Source organism: Mastigoproctus giganteus, chromosome 13 (genome assembly GCF_048544385.1).
Source record: "Mastigoproctus giganteus isolate SK-2022 chromosome 13, ASM4854438v1, whole genome shotgun sequence".
Lineage (NCBI taxonomy): Eukaryota > Metazoa > Arthropoda > Arachnida > Uropygi > Thelyphonidae > Mastigoproctus > Mastigoproctus giganteus.
This window is the reverse complement of record NC_143587.1, coordinates 49,668,849-49,686,662: the sequence shown is the minus strand read 5'-3', so window position 1 is coordinate 49,686,662 and position 17,814 is coordinate 49,668,849. Positions and strand designations below refer to the sequence as shown.

Genomic DNA, 17,814 nt, shown 5'->3' with positions numbered 1-17,814 from the left:
TGCTTGGGTTGGAGGTTGAGAACACGAAAGAAGATATTTGTTGACATTAGACTTCAACTTCTGTAGACCGTAATTTTCAGGAAATACGTATGAAGGAAGGTTGTTCCAGAAAAAGGCAGTTGCATGAATAAACGAGAAAGATGAAAAGTTGGTTCTGTGAGTTTGAAGTTGGACAGTAAATGTTGGCTGGTGGCGGCAGGTGTTCAGACTGTTTTGAAAGAGAGAGCGGGAATTATAGAAGTCAATTCGGAAGAACAGTGCCCATGGAAGTATCTGTAGAAAAGGCATGCAGCAGAAAAATACGTCTATGAGACAGCGAGTGGAGACTTTCTGTTAGAGAGGAGTCATTAATTAACCTAACTGCCCTCTTCTGAATGGAATCTAGAAGCCTGAGAGAGAGGTTTTGGGGGCACCGCCCCAGAAGTGGGAACAATATTCCATGGTAGGGCGGATTTGCGATTTATACAGAGTGAACAGCTGTTTGGAAGAAAAGTAACGCCGAGCGCGAAAGAGAAGACCAAGTTTTTTGGATGCAGAGGAAGCAATATTTGGAATGTGTTTGTGTCAAAAGAGATTAGAAGTCAGGGTAATTCCCAAAAGAGATATATCATTTTGCCTAGAAATTGGAGTGTCACCAAAGATAAGCATAGGACAGAAGAACCCTTTTTGCGAGATATAAGACAAGATTGAGTTTTAGAAGGGTTGAAATCAACTCAGTTGTCTTTGCCCCACTGGAGAATTACATGAAGATTGGCATTTAAGGAATTAGTAGCAGATATTCGAGAAGTTGAAGCTAATTGAGCAGGGCAAGGTTTCTCAAAATGGAAAGTGGAATGCAATGTGCTATCATCGGCAAAACTATGGATAGGATTTCCAGTCAAGGGAAGAAGGTCATTAATATGCAAGAAGAAAAGAGTGGGATTAAGAACTGAACCTTGGAGGACACCAGCATTAGTAGAGAAGTAAGAAGACAGAGAGCCATCTACCATCTCCCTCAGTGAGCGATCAGAGAGAAAACTGGATAACCAATTACAAAAAACAGTTGGCAGACCATAAGATGGAAGCTTGTTTAGAAGACCTTTATGCCAAACACGATCGAAAGCCTTTGAGAAGTCAAGAGAAACTGCTTGTGTTTCACCGAACATTTTCCATTGAATTTGTACATAAATGGGTAACATAAGCCAGAATATCACCAGTTGATCGACACTGACCGAATCCATCCTGGCGATGGTTGATCAGACGGAAGGTTTCTAGGTAGTTTAAGAGTTGACAGTTAATTGATTTCTCCATTACTTTAGAAAGAGTTTGATAACTGAGAGCTATTAAGTGCTCGATAATTCCTATATTCTATTATATTATAAATCAGCAGGGATTACCTTTATTTTAGATATAGGAAGCTTCTTTTCCAACTCTCCTAGTCCAACTCGCTATTAATTCTTGAGGATGGCGATATCTATTTTGTAAACCCGGTGGGACATCTTATTTCTTTTGGTCCTATAGCTGAACTTTTGAGTTAAATTTAGGGGTCTAATAAAATTGGATATGGGGGGAAGGGGGGGATTATTCTCTACATTCCTTAAGTCGGACTAGAACTTTTCGGGAGTCATGTTCACAGGAATACAGCAACTCACAATTAATCCAAAACTTTTGTCTTATGTTGTAGTGTTTGTTCTTCACGCATGCGTATAAGTGACCAATCGTCGGACAATAGGAATGGCCTACGGATATTGATTGAAGTTTCATGTAGTTTCATCTCTAAGGTTTCTGCAATAAGTAGTTTGTGATAGTTGTGTTGAATATTTATAATTTTTGTTTCATTAAAGCTGAATGAATGTCGTTCATTTATTACGTGGAACGAAAGTTCCGATGCATTTGAACGACCCGCCCGCACAGAAGCTTCGTGTTGTTTTGCTCGAAGCTGTGCCACTCCCATGGTAGATCCTACATAAACAGCGTCGCAATTTTTTCATGGGATGCTGTATACGAGGTCATGCTGTGATTGGAATGTGGTGTTTGAAGAAGTAATTTGATGGGAGGGATTTGTCACCCTTTTTAGGAACTGGCTGGATATGAGCAAATCTACAAGCAGAAGGAAAAACATCTTTGGAATAAGAAAGTGAAAAAAGGCAGCAAAGAACAGGATTAAGTTCAGGAGCACAGGTTTTGAGGACAAGTGGAGAAATACCATCAGGACCTAGAGATTTCGTAGCATCTAGATTCGCCAAAGTCCTTCTGACATCCTTTTGACGGACGATCACAGAAGGCATTGAATGGAGCGTGTTGGGAATGGTGGGGAGTGTTTTACCAAGATCATTAATACATGAGTTGGTAGAAAAATGGGATGCTGGCAGGTCAGCTTTATCCTTGGCTGAAGTGACGACAGAACCATCTGGTTTTGACAGAGGTGGGAGCAGAGATGGGCAAAAGTTGCGACCAATAGCTTTGGCAAGAGACCAGAATGTTCGGCTGCTATTAGAGCAAGACGCAAGTTTTCTACTCTTAGCCTGTTCAAAATCTAGTTTGGACTGATTAATAACTGCTTTAAAATTGTTGCGAGGTTTGGTTTAAGCAGAAAATGAAACTGAAGAATTGGAATCTGGTCCTTGAGGTTGTCACAGACATTCTCTCAGATATGCCAGAGAAGCTGCACTTGCTACCTTGGAGTCTAAAACGCTGATGGAACTGATATTCGGGTGATGTTCAAATCAAGTGGACCCAATTTCGGCGAAGTCCGAACGCAGTCAAGGGACTGTTAGTAATCCTAGATATAACCTCCATGCACAAGCACAATATGGGTAACCACCCAGATGTGAACCAACGTAAGCAGGGATCGAGGTATGGCGCACACACCACATAGAAGATTGCCGCCCCTCTGTGTTACTAGGCAACACTAGGTGGTAGATGACTCTCATCAACCGGTGCAATACCATCACTTTGCTTATTGGATAGTTGAAGTGGTGGAACCCATGTTTAGTCTCCAGTGCTAAGTTTTGGTAAACCCTTCCCCATCTCTTCCATCATATAGTATGACTGATACCTTTTGAGGTTATGATGAACATCATGGTGAGATCCAATCTTCCTTACATTTCGAGGGTACAGCTCTAAAACGGTGTTCGCAGGCCGGCCGCTAGTTAGTACACCGGACCGAACCTATTGGTAACTCTTTAGGAGGCTTCTGGATCAGCTATTGTATAATCTTGCTACCTCTGCTCTGCCAGACAGTGACTGGAGGGAGTCCGAGTAGTGTGTATGCGGGAGCATTGTTGAGGCCACGTTATGTCAAGGATCTGGGTATATTCTTACCATGTGCACGTCATATCCAATAATTTCATTACTTCATACAGCATGTCCCCCCCACTTTTTCTTACTATTGAATACACCATGAATTTTTAAACTAATACAGTGAACCTATCTGCAAAAAGATCTAAACCTCCCAAACACTTCCTAGTTCATTTCACAAATATACGTGGTTTTTCTGTTGTCGATAAATTATACCGTTCCGATACAACCATACCGTTCTCCCAACTCCACTAATCACTTGGAGCTCTTTGCAACTTGACTTTCTCCCGTTGAGCTCTGCTAACAGTGAGGTAATTTTCCTTGGTGATTTTAATGTTCACAACTCCAGCTGGCTTCCGTTTTCTAGTCACACCGACGCAGCTGGTCGAGATGCTGAGGCTTTTGCAATTACTAATGACCTTGCACAGATTGTCCATTTACCTACAAGAATACCGGACAATCCCAACCATTCAGCCAACAAGCTTGATCTTTTTCTCACAAACAACTCCTCTAAGTACACGGTCGAAGTGAGTGGTCCTTTAGGCACCTCAGATCACAACTTGGCGATTGTCTCCTCTCCAATGGAGTCTTTATCCCATGGCTATTCCCAACGTTGTGTTGTTTATCATTACAAGAATGCAAAATGGGATGACCTGCGAGATTTCTTTTCTTCTTTTCCTTGGTTGGATCACTGTTTCAAAACTTCTGATGTCAACTTTTGCTCAGATCGTGTCAGTGAAATTATTCTTGTAGGAATGGAATCCTTTATTCCACACACCACTTTAAAATCTCGTCCTTTATCTAAACCTTGGTTTTCCAATAAATGTGCTAGGCTGTTCAAGAGAAGAACGCATTTTACAGATACAATACAGTGACGCCTCGTGGCCTTAGTTGTCTCGGAAATTCAAAACAACCAATCTACTCAGAAGTAGTCTCAATAATTACAGAAAAATTGCATTGACATGAGGCTGAAAACAATGGAGCGATGTCAGCTGTGGACATGAAAATTATCTCTGCACAGCAATACTTGACAGTTTTAATCCAAGGGAATATTTATTTCACACGTACACGCTGATGTGACGTTAACAAGTGTGTGTAGGGCAGTACGACTGCGATTCTGTAACGCTCATATTGAGAGGAAGGAGGAGAAAATGGATATTCGGGAACGCTTTTGTTGGTCCCGTGTTTACACGGGATGTCTATGAAGTAAAAAATAAAAAAAAGAAAGAAAGAAAAAACTTACAAGACCCGCAGCCGAGGGTGTGTCTGCGTACCTAACTGGCGGTCGGCACGCATAAGAAGGATTAGAAGACAACAGGCTCCCGGGGTTAGGGCTGGCCACGAGCCTCGCCTAGCTGCTGGCATGGTCGTCATGGCTGCCACAAGAACCGGTATATAAAAGACATGTTCGGTGTCGACCCTCTGATGGGGTGTCTGCAGGGCAAAAATGCTCCGAGCCGGAGGTAAGTCGACTAGCCGGTGCCTATTGATGTTGGTGGGCCGGGCCCTATTAAAAATGGGGAACTAAACTGGAGGTGCCCGTTTTGAGTATTTTTATTTTTATTATTATTATAACTAACTACTTTTTTCCTTTTTATTTAGTTCATTTCTTCTTGCACACATACGATATCTCAGGAACAAGTGAGTTATACATGCTCAGAAAAAAAAGTGAAGTAGACTGAGACCGAGAATAAAGCTGAATGGGATTGATCCAACTGTTAACAAGCAACAAAAATGAGTCTTCTTAACCTTGTGTCCCACGAGACAATCGCTGCTGAAATTACCCCAAGAACACTAAATGATAGCTGGCGCCTTTATTCTTTGAGAACCCTTGCGAGACAGTTCTAATGAGAAGCGGGCCAAGGTTTGTGCAGCACCAACTGCTATTTCTTCCTGTCCCTTCCCCCTTCCCCATCATTTCTTGAAGCATCCAGTTTCGAACACAACCATAAGAAGGAGTTTAATGACTTCAACACTTGTAGGCTGACTCGATTAATTGAAACTCTTACACTGCGGTTCTGCCCAGTGAGATAAAAACATTTACTACAAGTGCTTTGTGATTTAACAGAAAGAAAACAGCTAGTAACCTATATACGATGACTGTGCAAGACAACGATGTGATGCGTAAGAACGAGTGCGTGTGAACGAGTTTGTATTTCTGCATTTCATCTTAATTATGGATTAACGCTTTTACATAAATGGAACAAATGGCTATAAAACTATCTGGCTGGTCCTCTGGCTGGTTTTAATGTGGGTGGCTAGGTCAGTGTTATTTTTAAACTGTTTCTACTTTGAAAAGAGAAAAAAAAAAAAAGGAAAAAAAAAAAACTAGTTCTGCGAGTTCTTTCTCAGGAAAGTCACGAAGAAAGATGACGTCACTGATGTAAAAATACCTCTATCAGTCCACCTGTTATGTTTTACGGAGTTTAACAATATTAAATCATGCAAATACTGCACTACAAGACATCATGACTTTATTGTGTACGGAACACACAATTTGACACCATAGGGTTCGGCAATGGAGATGTTTGTTTTTCACGGCGCCCAATATTGACAACAGACTGCCATTATAAGAGTCTGGAATTCACGGTATATCGCAAAATATACGTCTGTCAAACCCGCTACGTGTATCTCCTCATCCTACGACCCTCAAATACATATATACTCTTTTATACGAATCTCTACTACAACGTGATAAACCGGAGCCTCCTAACTGTCAGCTTATCTTCATCGAAGCGAGATGTGTGAAATCAAACCATACCAACATTGAAATCAATTTAATAATTCCCAGAACAGCAGCAAGACATAACTCCAAAAATTCCATGATGATCTGGACTCTAATACAAAACAGCACATTATGCCACCGCCCATTTATCATATTACATTTAAATTTTTATAATCTTTGTAAGGTAAATTAAGGTTACTCGCAGCAGCAGTGACCTTGTAATATTAATGTATTTATTAAAAATGTCTTTTTATTTTGCAGAATTTTCCGTGCTGTTAACAGGACGTGGTTTACAGCAAGTAATGCGTACAGAAGGCGCTGCTAGGGGGTATCTTACCTATGCAAAGCGTGACCTTCACTACACAGTGCATTATGCGGAGTAAGTTTTCCAACTACAATGTTCCCTACTCATTGCTGTGTGCTTTAATTTATATGATATTAAGTTCAGTTGTAGTTGATTTAAATTAACGTTTTCTTTTATAGTTAATCATCACAGTATACATCAAATTGTAATTATTATTATCATTATATGAATACATATACAATAAGCCCTCGTTTTAACGGACTTTTCAATTAACGGACAGCGTTCACTGAACCAAGCTTATCGTCCGTACGGTACAGGCGACGTAACTGCCACATTCAACTGGTATTTTTATCAGTTAAAATATTTTTACAATAGTGCTAGAGCTCTCGGAGATCACACATCACCTTTCATCAGCCTGCCAAGCGCATCAGACATCACAGGGCGTCATCAAACTCCAGCGAGGATAATCGAATGCTTGAATTCTTTTCGGGCTCTGAATAAGCTTTAATTAGCGTTTACACTGTCACTATATGATAAAGCAAAATTTCGAGCTCTTCTGTTCCACGCGATAAGTACAAGTAAAATATAGTATTACAGCATTTAATATTTCTTTTTGATATTATTTCATAGTACAGCATTTCACAACGGTTTGGCAACTTAGGCGACTATAAGTATTTCTTTCGAGTTAAAAAACAAGCAGATTTAATGGATAGGTCCTACCCTATCCATTTTACTGTCCGCCGGGGTTTTACAAAGCGAGGTTTTACTGTCCGCCGGACAGAAAAACCTCGCTTTGGCACCTCATTGGTTTGTAGAGGCCTGGGTTCGATTTCCGTCGACGACTGGCGGAATTTTTAAATTGATCTTCAATCGAAGCTGTAGTTAGCCGTTCTTCTCAGGTAACGGGAGTAGTTCCCATCTCCCGTGAGTTATTCCGGGTTTTTCAGCTCACAAAACAACAACAAAATAAAAAACCAGTCATATTAGGGCCACCTGAGCACCAACTCATCTGCACACGTGTAATATGTCCATAAATTGCGTGTGTTATCGAGGCTATTTGCAAATTGAACCGTGAACAGTGACTTATACAGACATAATATATGATATCAAAAATAATTTTGATATCATATACTTGGAAAGCTTTCGACACTGTTGCGCATGGAAGACTACTGTACAAATTGGAGCAGAATGGTATTAAGGGTAAGTTGCTACAATGGATAAAAGGATGGTTGAGTGGGAGAAGACAGAGGGTGGTAATCAATGGGCGCTGCTCTTCGTGGACTAATGTTATTAGTGGAGTCCCACAGGGTTCGGTGTTGGGTCCACTGTTGTTTTGTAAATTTACCAATGATATTGATGAAGGTATATCAGGCTAAGTGTCGAAGTTTGCAGATGATACAAAGGTTGGCAGGGTTGTTAATGACAGTGTGCTACTGCAACAGGATCTAGAAAATTTGGGAAGATGGGCTGAGAAGTGGCAACTGAAGTTTAACATTGACAAATGCAAAGTACTGCATATGGGTAGAAGTAATCCCAGAGGAACGTACCAACTGTGTGGTACTACACTTAGGGTGGTAGAAAATGAAAAAGACCTGGGAGTAATTGTGCAGTCAGATATGAAGTTTTCTGAACAATGCAGACAGACTGCAAGAGCAGGTCATGGGGTTTTGTCAATGATATATAGGAATTTTGCTAGCAGGGAAAAGGAGGTGATTATCCCTCTGTATAACGCAATGGTCAGGCCACGCCTTGAGTACTGCGTACAGGTCTGGAGGCCTCATTTTAGGAATGATGTAGATTTGCTTGAGCGTGTAGAGAGACGGGCAACAAGATTGGTGAGGGGAATGAAGGGATCCTCTTACCAAGAGAGCTGAAGTTCTGCAAATTGCAGCGGCTGGAGACTCTAGGCACTTGCGAGGTGATCTGATTGAGGTGTATAAGGCCTTGAATGGTTTGAGAACGCTGATTTCTGATGGGATTCTTCCACTTATTCAGATTACGAACCTAAGGGTGCATAAATTCAAATTGAGGAAAGACAGCTTTAGAATAGATGTGCAGAAATTTGCCATTAGCCAGCGGGTGGTTAATTGCTGGAATAAACTTCCATCTGACGTTGTGGAAGTTGACAGGTTAAATAAATTTAAGGAGGAATTGGACAAACATTTAGAGGGAATGGTTGTGTAAAATCTTTTTTTTTTTTTTTGGCTGATGCTACATAAGCTCATATGCTTGCTTTCTTGCATCACATGCCACGATTACTATTACATTTATACGAATATAAGCTATGCTTGAGAGTCGTTAACATCATAATTATTATTATTTACCATCTATAAAAACTTGAAGTGTATGTAAAGATGGTAGCTGAGATCTATATTGTTTTTACAATTTTTACCTCTGTTTACCTTCTTATTTTTATATTTTTACTTTCCTTTCGCTTTATTTCTTTAGATTGGCACAATGAACATTCAACCTGCCATCTTTACATGTACTTCAAGATATAATTCACAATACATATCATATTTTAACTTGCTTTCTTCTGAAGCTGCTTAGTGCTTGAAGGTTTCCAATCTCATGAATGTCATTTCAACTTTCATTTATACTATACAGGGTCCAGTCACATTATTATGACCACCTACCTAGTATCCAGAATATGTGCCTTTCGCAGCATGCACCGCAGCCAGCCGCCGTGTGAGGGACTCAATAAGTCCGCGGAAGGTTTGTACGGGTATCTGTGACCATGCTGACTGCAGTGCACCCCGGAGTTCCTGTAGGTTCCTTGGTGGAGGATCCATCCGTCTGATGTGTCGATAGAGGTGGTCCCATAGATTTTCAACTGGTTTAAGATCCGAGGAATTCGGTGGCCAAGGGAGTAGCTTGAAGTCTGCGTCGTGCTCCTCAAATCACTCACAGACAACTCTGGGAACATGGCATGGCGTATTGTCTTGCTGATAGATACCATCGCCCCCAGGGAACACGGTCAACATGTACGGGTGTACCTGATCGGCGACGATCGATAGGTAACTATTTGCGTTCAGGGTGCCCTCCAGAGGTATCAGCGGACCCAAGCCATGCTATGAAAACATTCCCCAGCAGCCACCACCAGCCTGCCTTCTGCCTTCGGGTGTCTGTTCTCAGAGGTTTCACACCTAATAGGCCACCTTCCATCCACTCGGTGGAGCAGAAACCGTGACTCATCGGAGAAGGCCACCCGTTGCCACTCAGCCGGAGTCCAGTATCGGTATTGCTGTGCAAACCGACGGCGTTGTTTGCGATGAACGGTCGTCAGGATGGGTGCTGTCACCAAACGTCTGCTCCGGAGCCCAATGCGCAACAGGATTCGCTACACTGTCGTGTTGGAGAACTTTCTGGTGGCCCCATGGTTCATTTGGACGGCCAGTTGGGCAAGAGTAACGCGCCGATCTGTTAGTAATGACTCTTGTGAAAAACTTGTAGATGTGGGATAACAAGGTAATTGGTCTATAATTTCCAATTTCTGATTTATCTCCTTTTTATGCAGCAAAACTATGATATTACAGCTGGAAAAGGAATTAGAAAATGCGAATTGGAACATCATCGGTTTGGCTGAAACAACAAGAAGAAATGAATCACTTATAAAGTTTATCAAGTGGAAATCTGCTGTACACCAATGGAAACAGTGAAAGGGGTATAGGTGGAGTTGGCTTTCTGGTCCATAAAGATATAAAAAACAACATTTTGGAATTCAAAAGTACATCACCAAGGGTGTCAAGACTACTACTCAGGATTTCTAAGAGGTATAAGCTAAAGATTATAATAATTTATGCACCAACATCGAGCTGTGATGATGAAGAGGTTGAAGAAATGTACACCGAAATTGAGAGTCTTCTAGATAACCAGAAAATTCGCTACACTATCATTATGGGGGCTTCAATGCTAAGGTTCGATAGAGAGAAAAAAGCGCAGAAAGAGGAACTATAGGAAATTTTGGAATTGGTGAAAGAAATGAAATAGGTGAAAGACTTGTGGGATTTGCAGAATCTCGAGGAATGTCAGTAATGAACACTTTTTTCAAGAAAAGGGGAAACAGAAAGTGGACATGGAAGAGCCCAAATGGATTAAAAACTAATGAAATCGACTTCATCCTCACTAACAGAAGATATATCGTGAATGATGTTACTGTCCTGAACAACGTAAATGTTGGAAATTATCACAGAATGGTAAGATGCGCACTTGATATAGATGTAAGAAAAGAAAGGTAAAAACTGACTCGAGTAAATAATACAAAGGTCTTCAAGATAACAGAAGAGGAGAAAAAGCAATATGTATTGGAACTTAAGAACAAGTTTGAGCTTCTGCAGACTGCTCAGGACCATCGGTCCTGACCAACCGTTTCAGCCAACGTTCACCTCTGGGATCAATGGCGCATGGAGCTTGACAATTGGCACGTCGGGTCGTCAAAACTGTCCCATTCGTCCAGTCTTGATACACTTTCACCACTGCAGCATGTGAGCATTGCACAAAGTCCGCTGTTTCGGAAATGCTAGCACCCTTGGCCCAATAGCCGATCAGATGATCATCCCTTTTTCCAGGTCTGATAAGTCGCGTGTTTTGCCCATGACAGAGGCTGTTACCGGGTTCACGGATGCCAAACATCAAGCCTTATATGCTTGCGGTGTGTGAACTTGACACGTGCGCTGTATGATTCGCTAAGCGTGTGTGATGTCTGCATGGGAGGTGGTTATAATATATTGTGACTAGACTACTCTGTACACACACACACACACACACACACACACTACCGTAACAGAAGTATAAGGACACCCCTCCCAATACAGCGAATGGTACGTACAAGATGACACAAAGCAAAAACAGATTTAAAAGAGCGAGTGCGACGTGGGTGTGCGCAAACAGAAAAGTAGGCTAAAAAAAACTTACAGATAGGAATCACCGATCCCCAAAGAAAGTTTCGAAACCGAACATTTTCTTTGAAAACGTTATCTTGGAGCTCCAAGTAACATGGATTTCATGGCAGCGATGCTGTTTCTGCTCACAAGCCTCACATCACACCAATTAAATGCCAAACGTCATTTGCAATGGGACTTATTGCAATGGTATTTATAAGCCTATCCTCTCCGGATCAATGAATAGCAGAAACAGGTATGGAGCAACGAGTCATGTTTCACAGTCTTTGGACCAGACGGTCGAGTGTGGGTGTAGAGAATCCGATCGAACACCTTTTGGGTGGAAATTGGAGCTCGTATCATGGCGTGGCCAGTATGCTCCTCTTCTACAGCTGAACTTGTGACGACAATAAAGGAGTAGTAGATGAAATTACTTGTGCCGCTGTGAGGTAATTAGTTAAAGTTTTCCACAAAAGAACGATACTCTCATTGAGGCGAAGGGTAGGCCAACCATATTAATATACTAATTAAAATCGTGATTTATAAGCAATGGTGTTTGAATAATTTTGGCAGCGAAGCATATATACTAACGAAGTTGCACTCATTTATGATTGTAGTTCCATTATAAATCTGTTCAGTTATAATTATTCTAAAATACTAAAATTCTAAGTACTGCCTGTTCTGTGTTAGATATATATCCTTACATGGGTTCCACTTGTAGGGCGGATGTGGCCAGTGGCGGCGACCAAATTTCTTTGAATTTGTTTATTATGATTCTGAAATAAGGGCACATTGTTTCCATTTTCACAAAATCATATCAAGAGTTAGCTTGAAAAAGATTATGAATATATTCTGAAGTGAATATAACAGTAAGATATGAATATATAGAAAGGCCCTCAGAAGGAGAATTATAAAAAATAAGTGGTACTTTATTTTTCAAAAAATCGCCGCATTAAGGCACTTTTCCATCTGTATACCAGATATTTTTTTTACATTATGTTTATAAAAAATCTCTTATTTGATTTTGTTGACTTCCCTCACTTCATCTGTGTAGAATCGACGTTTCTCCAGATCATTTTTCAGTCTTACAAACACAAAAATTTCAAGGCGACGTCCAATCTGTACGGCGAATGCTCAATCACTTTCAGTGTAGTTTCTCGGTGGCTATCGTAGTGTATTGAGCCGTGTGCGGCCGCATACTTCAGTACGACAGAATAACACTATCTCTCGTTTTTGATGGCACGTCGAAGATCAACTTTGCCGACAGGATTCGCGCGTAATTTTCTAGTTGACTTTATTCACCTCTACAGGTGAGGCAGCACAGCAGCTGACCCTGTGAGCCAAAGAACAGCATAAGCATAACCTTCCTTGTGCTTTCAAAAATCTTACACTAAGTTTTCCATCGGCCAAGGTGATGACTGATGTTTCCACTGTCCTCCATTGCAGCTTAGTTGATATGACACATCGTGTCAACTAAGCTGCTATGGACAGCGGTAACATCACTGCCGCTTGTTTAAGGAACTCTGGGTTTGATTCCCGTCTCTGACGTCAGGGATTTCTGAAGTTCTCTCCAGTCGAGGCCGTAGTTAGCCAATCTAAGGTGGAGGGAGGAGAGTTTTTGATTCCGCATGTGATTCCTAATAGTCATCTTTTTATAGCCCAGATTATTTGGCATTCCTGTTTTATGTACTTGGACATAGCCTAGTCCAATGTAAAATTAATAGCGTAAATGATTTTACACTTTTCAATTGCTGTACAAAGTCCAAGCTAATTTTATTCTTGTTATTTAGGATGGAGCGACCTAATACTATCCGTTTCACAGACGACGAAGGCAATATTATTGAGGAACATCACGTAGAGAACGCAGCTCAACACGTCAATGGATCCAAAGTAAGCAGTTATGTCAGTAACCTTCTTCCAGATAAATTCCCAAATAAGTTTTCAATACAAGAAATAATCCTCAACTGATTGAATATTTCTCTGCATTTCACAGGTTTGCGGAGTGTGGAAAAGAGTCCCAAAGGTTTATAGGCGGCTGCTGCAGAAAGATCGTTTAAACATGCTGTTAACTACAGAAAGTCAACCAGAAGGTCATGCTGGAGGCCGCGTGTTGAAAAATGAAAGGATTAATATAGGTTTGTTATGAAGCAGTGTATAAACATTTTCGGTAGGCTATGTAATTTCAATTCTTATGAATTGAATTCGATTGGCTTTCTCAATTACTGTATATATACTTTATAATTATGCATGCTTTTCTTTTAGCCAGAGTGTTATTGATTACTGGAACAAGTTGCCTCCGCTGGTAGTTGAGGCTGATTAGTTTAAAAAAATTCAAAGGTCAACTGGACAGTTACCTATGTGAGGAGGGAAGAGCATAATTTGTATTTTCTTATCTAGTTTTTAAATATATATATTTTTTTGGCCGATGCAACAAAAGCCTGTGGCTTCTTTGCACTATATGGCCAATACTAATACTAATATGAATACTACTAATAGTTTGTTTATGGATTTATTTATGGAAGAATATGAAACACCATGTAATTTCTTTTGGAATACTATTGTACAGTATGAACCAAAATTTAGGTGATTGGTTGACTTGTCCTGAATCAACTATGAACTATGTATTCGTATAAAAAATTCACATAAACACTAACGTAAATAATGTTTTAATGGCTTTTTTTAAAGTTGTTCTGACTTTTATCGTACATTATTTTCCGCATAGTTCTCAAAGTAGTTCAGATTCGAGAATTTCTCAAACTGTGGTCTGCATACCATAGTTTGACAACCTCTGGACTCTAGAACAACATAGTTTCTACTTCCAGTGTGTAAGCGTATTATAAAAGTGACGAATCAATCTTACAATCCCGAACACAACGACTAACCTGTTTTATAACTATCAAGTGCCACCACTAGCAAAGATAGCCAGTTAGAAACTTTAAGTTATGGACGGCAGAAAAATTAAATTTACATATCTACGATTTTCAGCTCTTATCCCTTGGGCAGCATCTTTTGGTTAAAACAACCTAATCTGCGTTTTAATCTCAAAATACATTTGTCTTATGGGATGAACGTTTCTCTTCATAATTCTAAATGCGATCAGCTTTAACTCTGCTTTTCTTCTCTTTGAATTGATTCATATTTTCTGTGGTTTTTCACTCAATTGCTCTTTTCAAATAAATTTTTTTTCAAAAATTCCAAAACAGACTATACTTTATTTATTCCTTAGGAAATCATACCTCGCAGGAATAGAGTTCGTACTAATTAAATGTGAATATATCTTGTTTGCCGCTTTTATTGTATAAAATGTCTAAAGCTTTCCCAATATCCCAATTTCTCTGAAATGTAAAATAATGAACCAATGTATACTCCCCACCGTGACTTATGGAAGTGAAACTTGGGCACTCACCAAAAGAATGGAAGAGAAGCTGAGAACTACACAGCGAAGAATGGAACGAATTATATTGGGAGTTAGATAAGAAGAGAAACACATGGATTAGGCAGCAAACTCAAGTAAAGGACATTCTTATCAAAACTAAAGAAATAAAATGGTCTTGGGCAGGACACATAGCTCGAAGACAAGATGACAGATGGACTAAGAAAATAACAGAATGGTACCCAAGAGCTAGAAGAAAACCTGGAAGACAACGACGGAGATGGACAGATGAAATTCGTGAGTTTGTGGGTAGCAAATGGATGGCCATTGCACAAAACAGAAGGAACTGGAAAGTTGCTGGAGAGGCCTTCATCCTGCAGTGGATTGAAAATGGCTGATGATGATGATATCTTGTTTGCCGCCTTTATTGTATAAAATATCTAAAGCTTTCACCTTAACAGCGACTATCAAAATAATGTAATTCATAATTTCTACTACTATCAGTTTCCATGCGCCACTTAAATTAACGTAATCCGTATACTACTTACGTGTCAGCTATTCCACTCTTCCTACTTTTCTCTCAGTTATCAATCAGTAAACATCAAATCTGCATTTTAGACTCTTAATGCATAGCGGTGTAACTATGGAGGGAAGATTCACTGACCCTCAGCTCTTTAAATTTCTTCGTTTATGTTACGAAAAGTTGTTCGTAGCCTGCCTATTCTGAAAATGTTCTATATAGCATAGATAAATGACTTGTGAGACCACGTTTACCATCAAAATTCCATTAAATTTCTTTTTATGGAGTTTGTGTGAGAAAATATATATATATAACGTGTGCTGCCGAAAAAGAGTGCCGCATTTGGGATTGTCAATGGGATTGTCAATGCAGGAATGCTATACGGGTGCCAGTCAGACGTTGCTTATGACACTAGACTCATACAAATTACACTGTTAATACAACTTGGAGAGATGTGTCACATCCATCTAACCTCATCATTTGTGTATGACTCGTCAAATACTTCTACATTCTCAACGTTGATGTTTATTCGGCATGGCTCCTTCCTCTTCAAGACCCCACCGATTTTCATAAGATTTTTGTGCCAATAACAGATTTGAGATGTCACTGATGGTTCCTTTCTATAAATATAAATTTGAACTTTCGTTCAATCTGTGTATCTCCATGAAAAAAAAATGAACTTTGTCAGGACACCATATGGTAACATCACCCTTGAAATATAGTTATAAAGAAACGATGACAACTTTGAAAGGTGTTTCACATCTGCAACAAACCGCATCACTGTATGAGTATCTTAATAATTCCTTTTCTTTTACTTAGTTAATTTTACTTAGTTTTTTAAATTAGACAGCTTGCACATAGGATTCTAATAAATTAACAAATATACAGTAACTCTTACTGAAGTAGCTGTGTGAAGGAAACAGAACTGTTACTTTTTAACTTAAAAACATTGCCTACATCTTATCAGATCTTACTGAATTAAGGAAATAATAAAATCATATATCCTTAAAAGCAATGAATAAAATAAAATCCATTATACGAGATTTTATCTCCCAGATAAAATCCATTATCTGGGAGACAAATGGATTTTATATATATAAAATCCATTTTATATATATAAAATCCATTTGTCTCACAGAATTAAGAGAAAAAAATTATTTTCGATGAGATTACCGAAAGAAATTATTTTATGATTTTTTTTTTTCGTTTCTTTCTGCCGCATCAAACGTGCGCCTTTATTTTATATAACATGGCTAACACCGAATTTCACTTATCTTCTACCAATGTTTAGTGTTTGTTGGATCGTGTCACAACAGGAGGCGGAACTGTTCACTTAAATGCATCACTTGTGAAAGTTTGAAATTTCAAAACGTATTCTCTGGCCAAAGAGAGTTTTATGCAACGCTTTATGCAGTTCAAATGTGCTACTAAACATGTTTTCTTGACACTCTTTTGCCTTCCTCCTCCTCCTCCTGTTTCACGAGATACAATACTTACCCTCGAATCTCTAAGATGTTAACTAACCCAGTGCATGCAATCCATATTTTGTTCTTTCGAGGTTATCCACACAGTTTATATCAACTCAACTTGGGTAGGACCTCTTGCAGATTAAGTTACAGTCTCAAGGTTTGGTGTTAAAAGACGTGATTTTCACAGTACGCTTTCTGTATATTTTCCAGATTTCCTGTTCCAACCATTTTCCTATTATGTATTTTGAACTTTCCTGCATGATATAATCCTCATGTCTTTCTTAGTTGGTGACTCCAACTTATCTCGAAGAATACTTTTAAAAATGTTATACTAATAAACACGGTTTTAATTTTTAATTAGAAAGAGTCAATCAATTAAATAAAATAAATTAGTTTTTCGGGCATTTTTAAAGAAATATGAAAGCAGACCGAATTTAGTATATAAGCTAAATATAATTTTACCATTAGAAATTTTATGTAAAATGGATAAGCTAAGATAATGTGCCTATTAATATGAGCAAGAGCAGTATATGAAAAAGGTCGGCATACTGATTGCATTTGATCATTGTTGTTGTCGACCTCTAGTAAGAGTATCAAAAGAACTGGAAACCTATTGCGAGTTCTGAGACGCCACACAGATATGCTGAAATCAAGAAGAGGAAGAGCTTAAATACTATTAAACAGAAAGTGGTGATTGCGTTAAGATTAACGGATGCGTGGAATGAAACCAAGTTTTCTTTTTTATTTAAATAAATTTGAAGTATATTTCTCCCCAGAAGGGCATATGTAAGGAAATAAGATAATATATAATATCCTGTTTATAGAAAATGGTTGAAAAAGTTACTTGGAAAGAGTGAAAGTGTGTTTAGTGTCAAATGGCACCATGGGTTTCCCCCAACTCCCCGTAGTATACATTGTGGGTGTGAAACAGAACCCTGTCAATGCCAGAGGTTTAAAGGTGTGTGGATTTTGTACACGTGTAGTGTCGTGTACCGTTGTTCCTCTGGTCATTTAGCCGCTGGGCCCCTAATGGGACGCAACGTTGTCCACACTCTGCCCCGTGACAAGGTACACCCAGTATAGTTATATTTACTCTGGCTGGTCCTGCCACCTAATTTCCTGAGATTTCAGTGGCTAGGACCTTAAAAAAAAATTGGGGGTAAACGCTCGAGGTTAGATTAGGCCGAAATGGTTTGATGAGAGTGAGGTTAAATTTGGACGCAAGTTAATAATTTACCTATGTTAAGTTAGGGGCGTACATTGT

At 39.4% G+C, this 17,814-nt stretch overlaps 1 protein-coding gene across 2 annotated transcripts in view; it reads left to right on the top strand.

The window, feature by feature from the left end:
- Positions 1–17,814, top strand: part of sog (chordin short gastrulation) — a 297,986-nt gene that overhangs the window by 199,713 nt on the left and 80,459 nt on the right. For both annotated transcript variants that reach the window (XM_090387991.1, XM_090387990.1), the window contains exons 5-7: positions 6,266–6,383; positions 12,979–13,078; positions 13,182–13,323. In XM_090387991.1, coding sequence (XP_090244117.1) covers positions 6,266–6,383; positions 12,979–13,078; positions 13,182–13,323 — 360 coding nt within the window. The remainder of the gene's footprint in view (positions 1–6,265; positions 6,384–12,978; positions 13,079–13,181; positions 13,324–17,814) is intronic.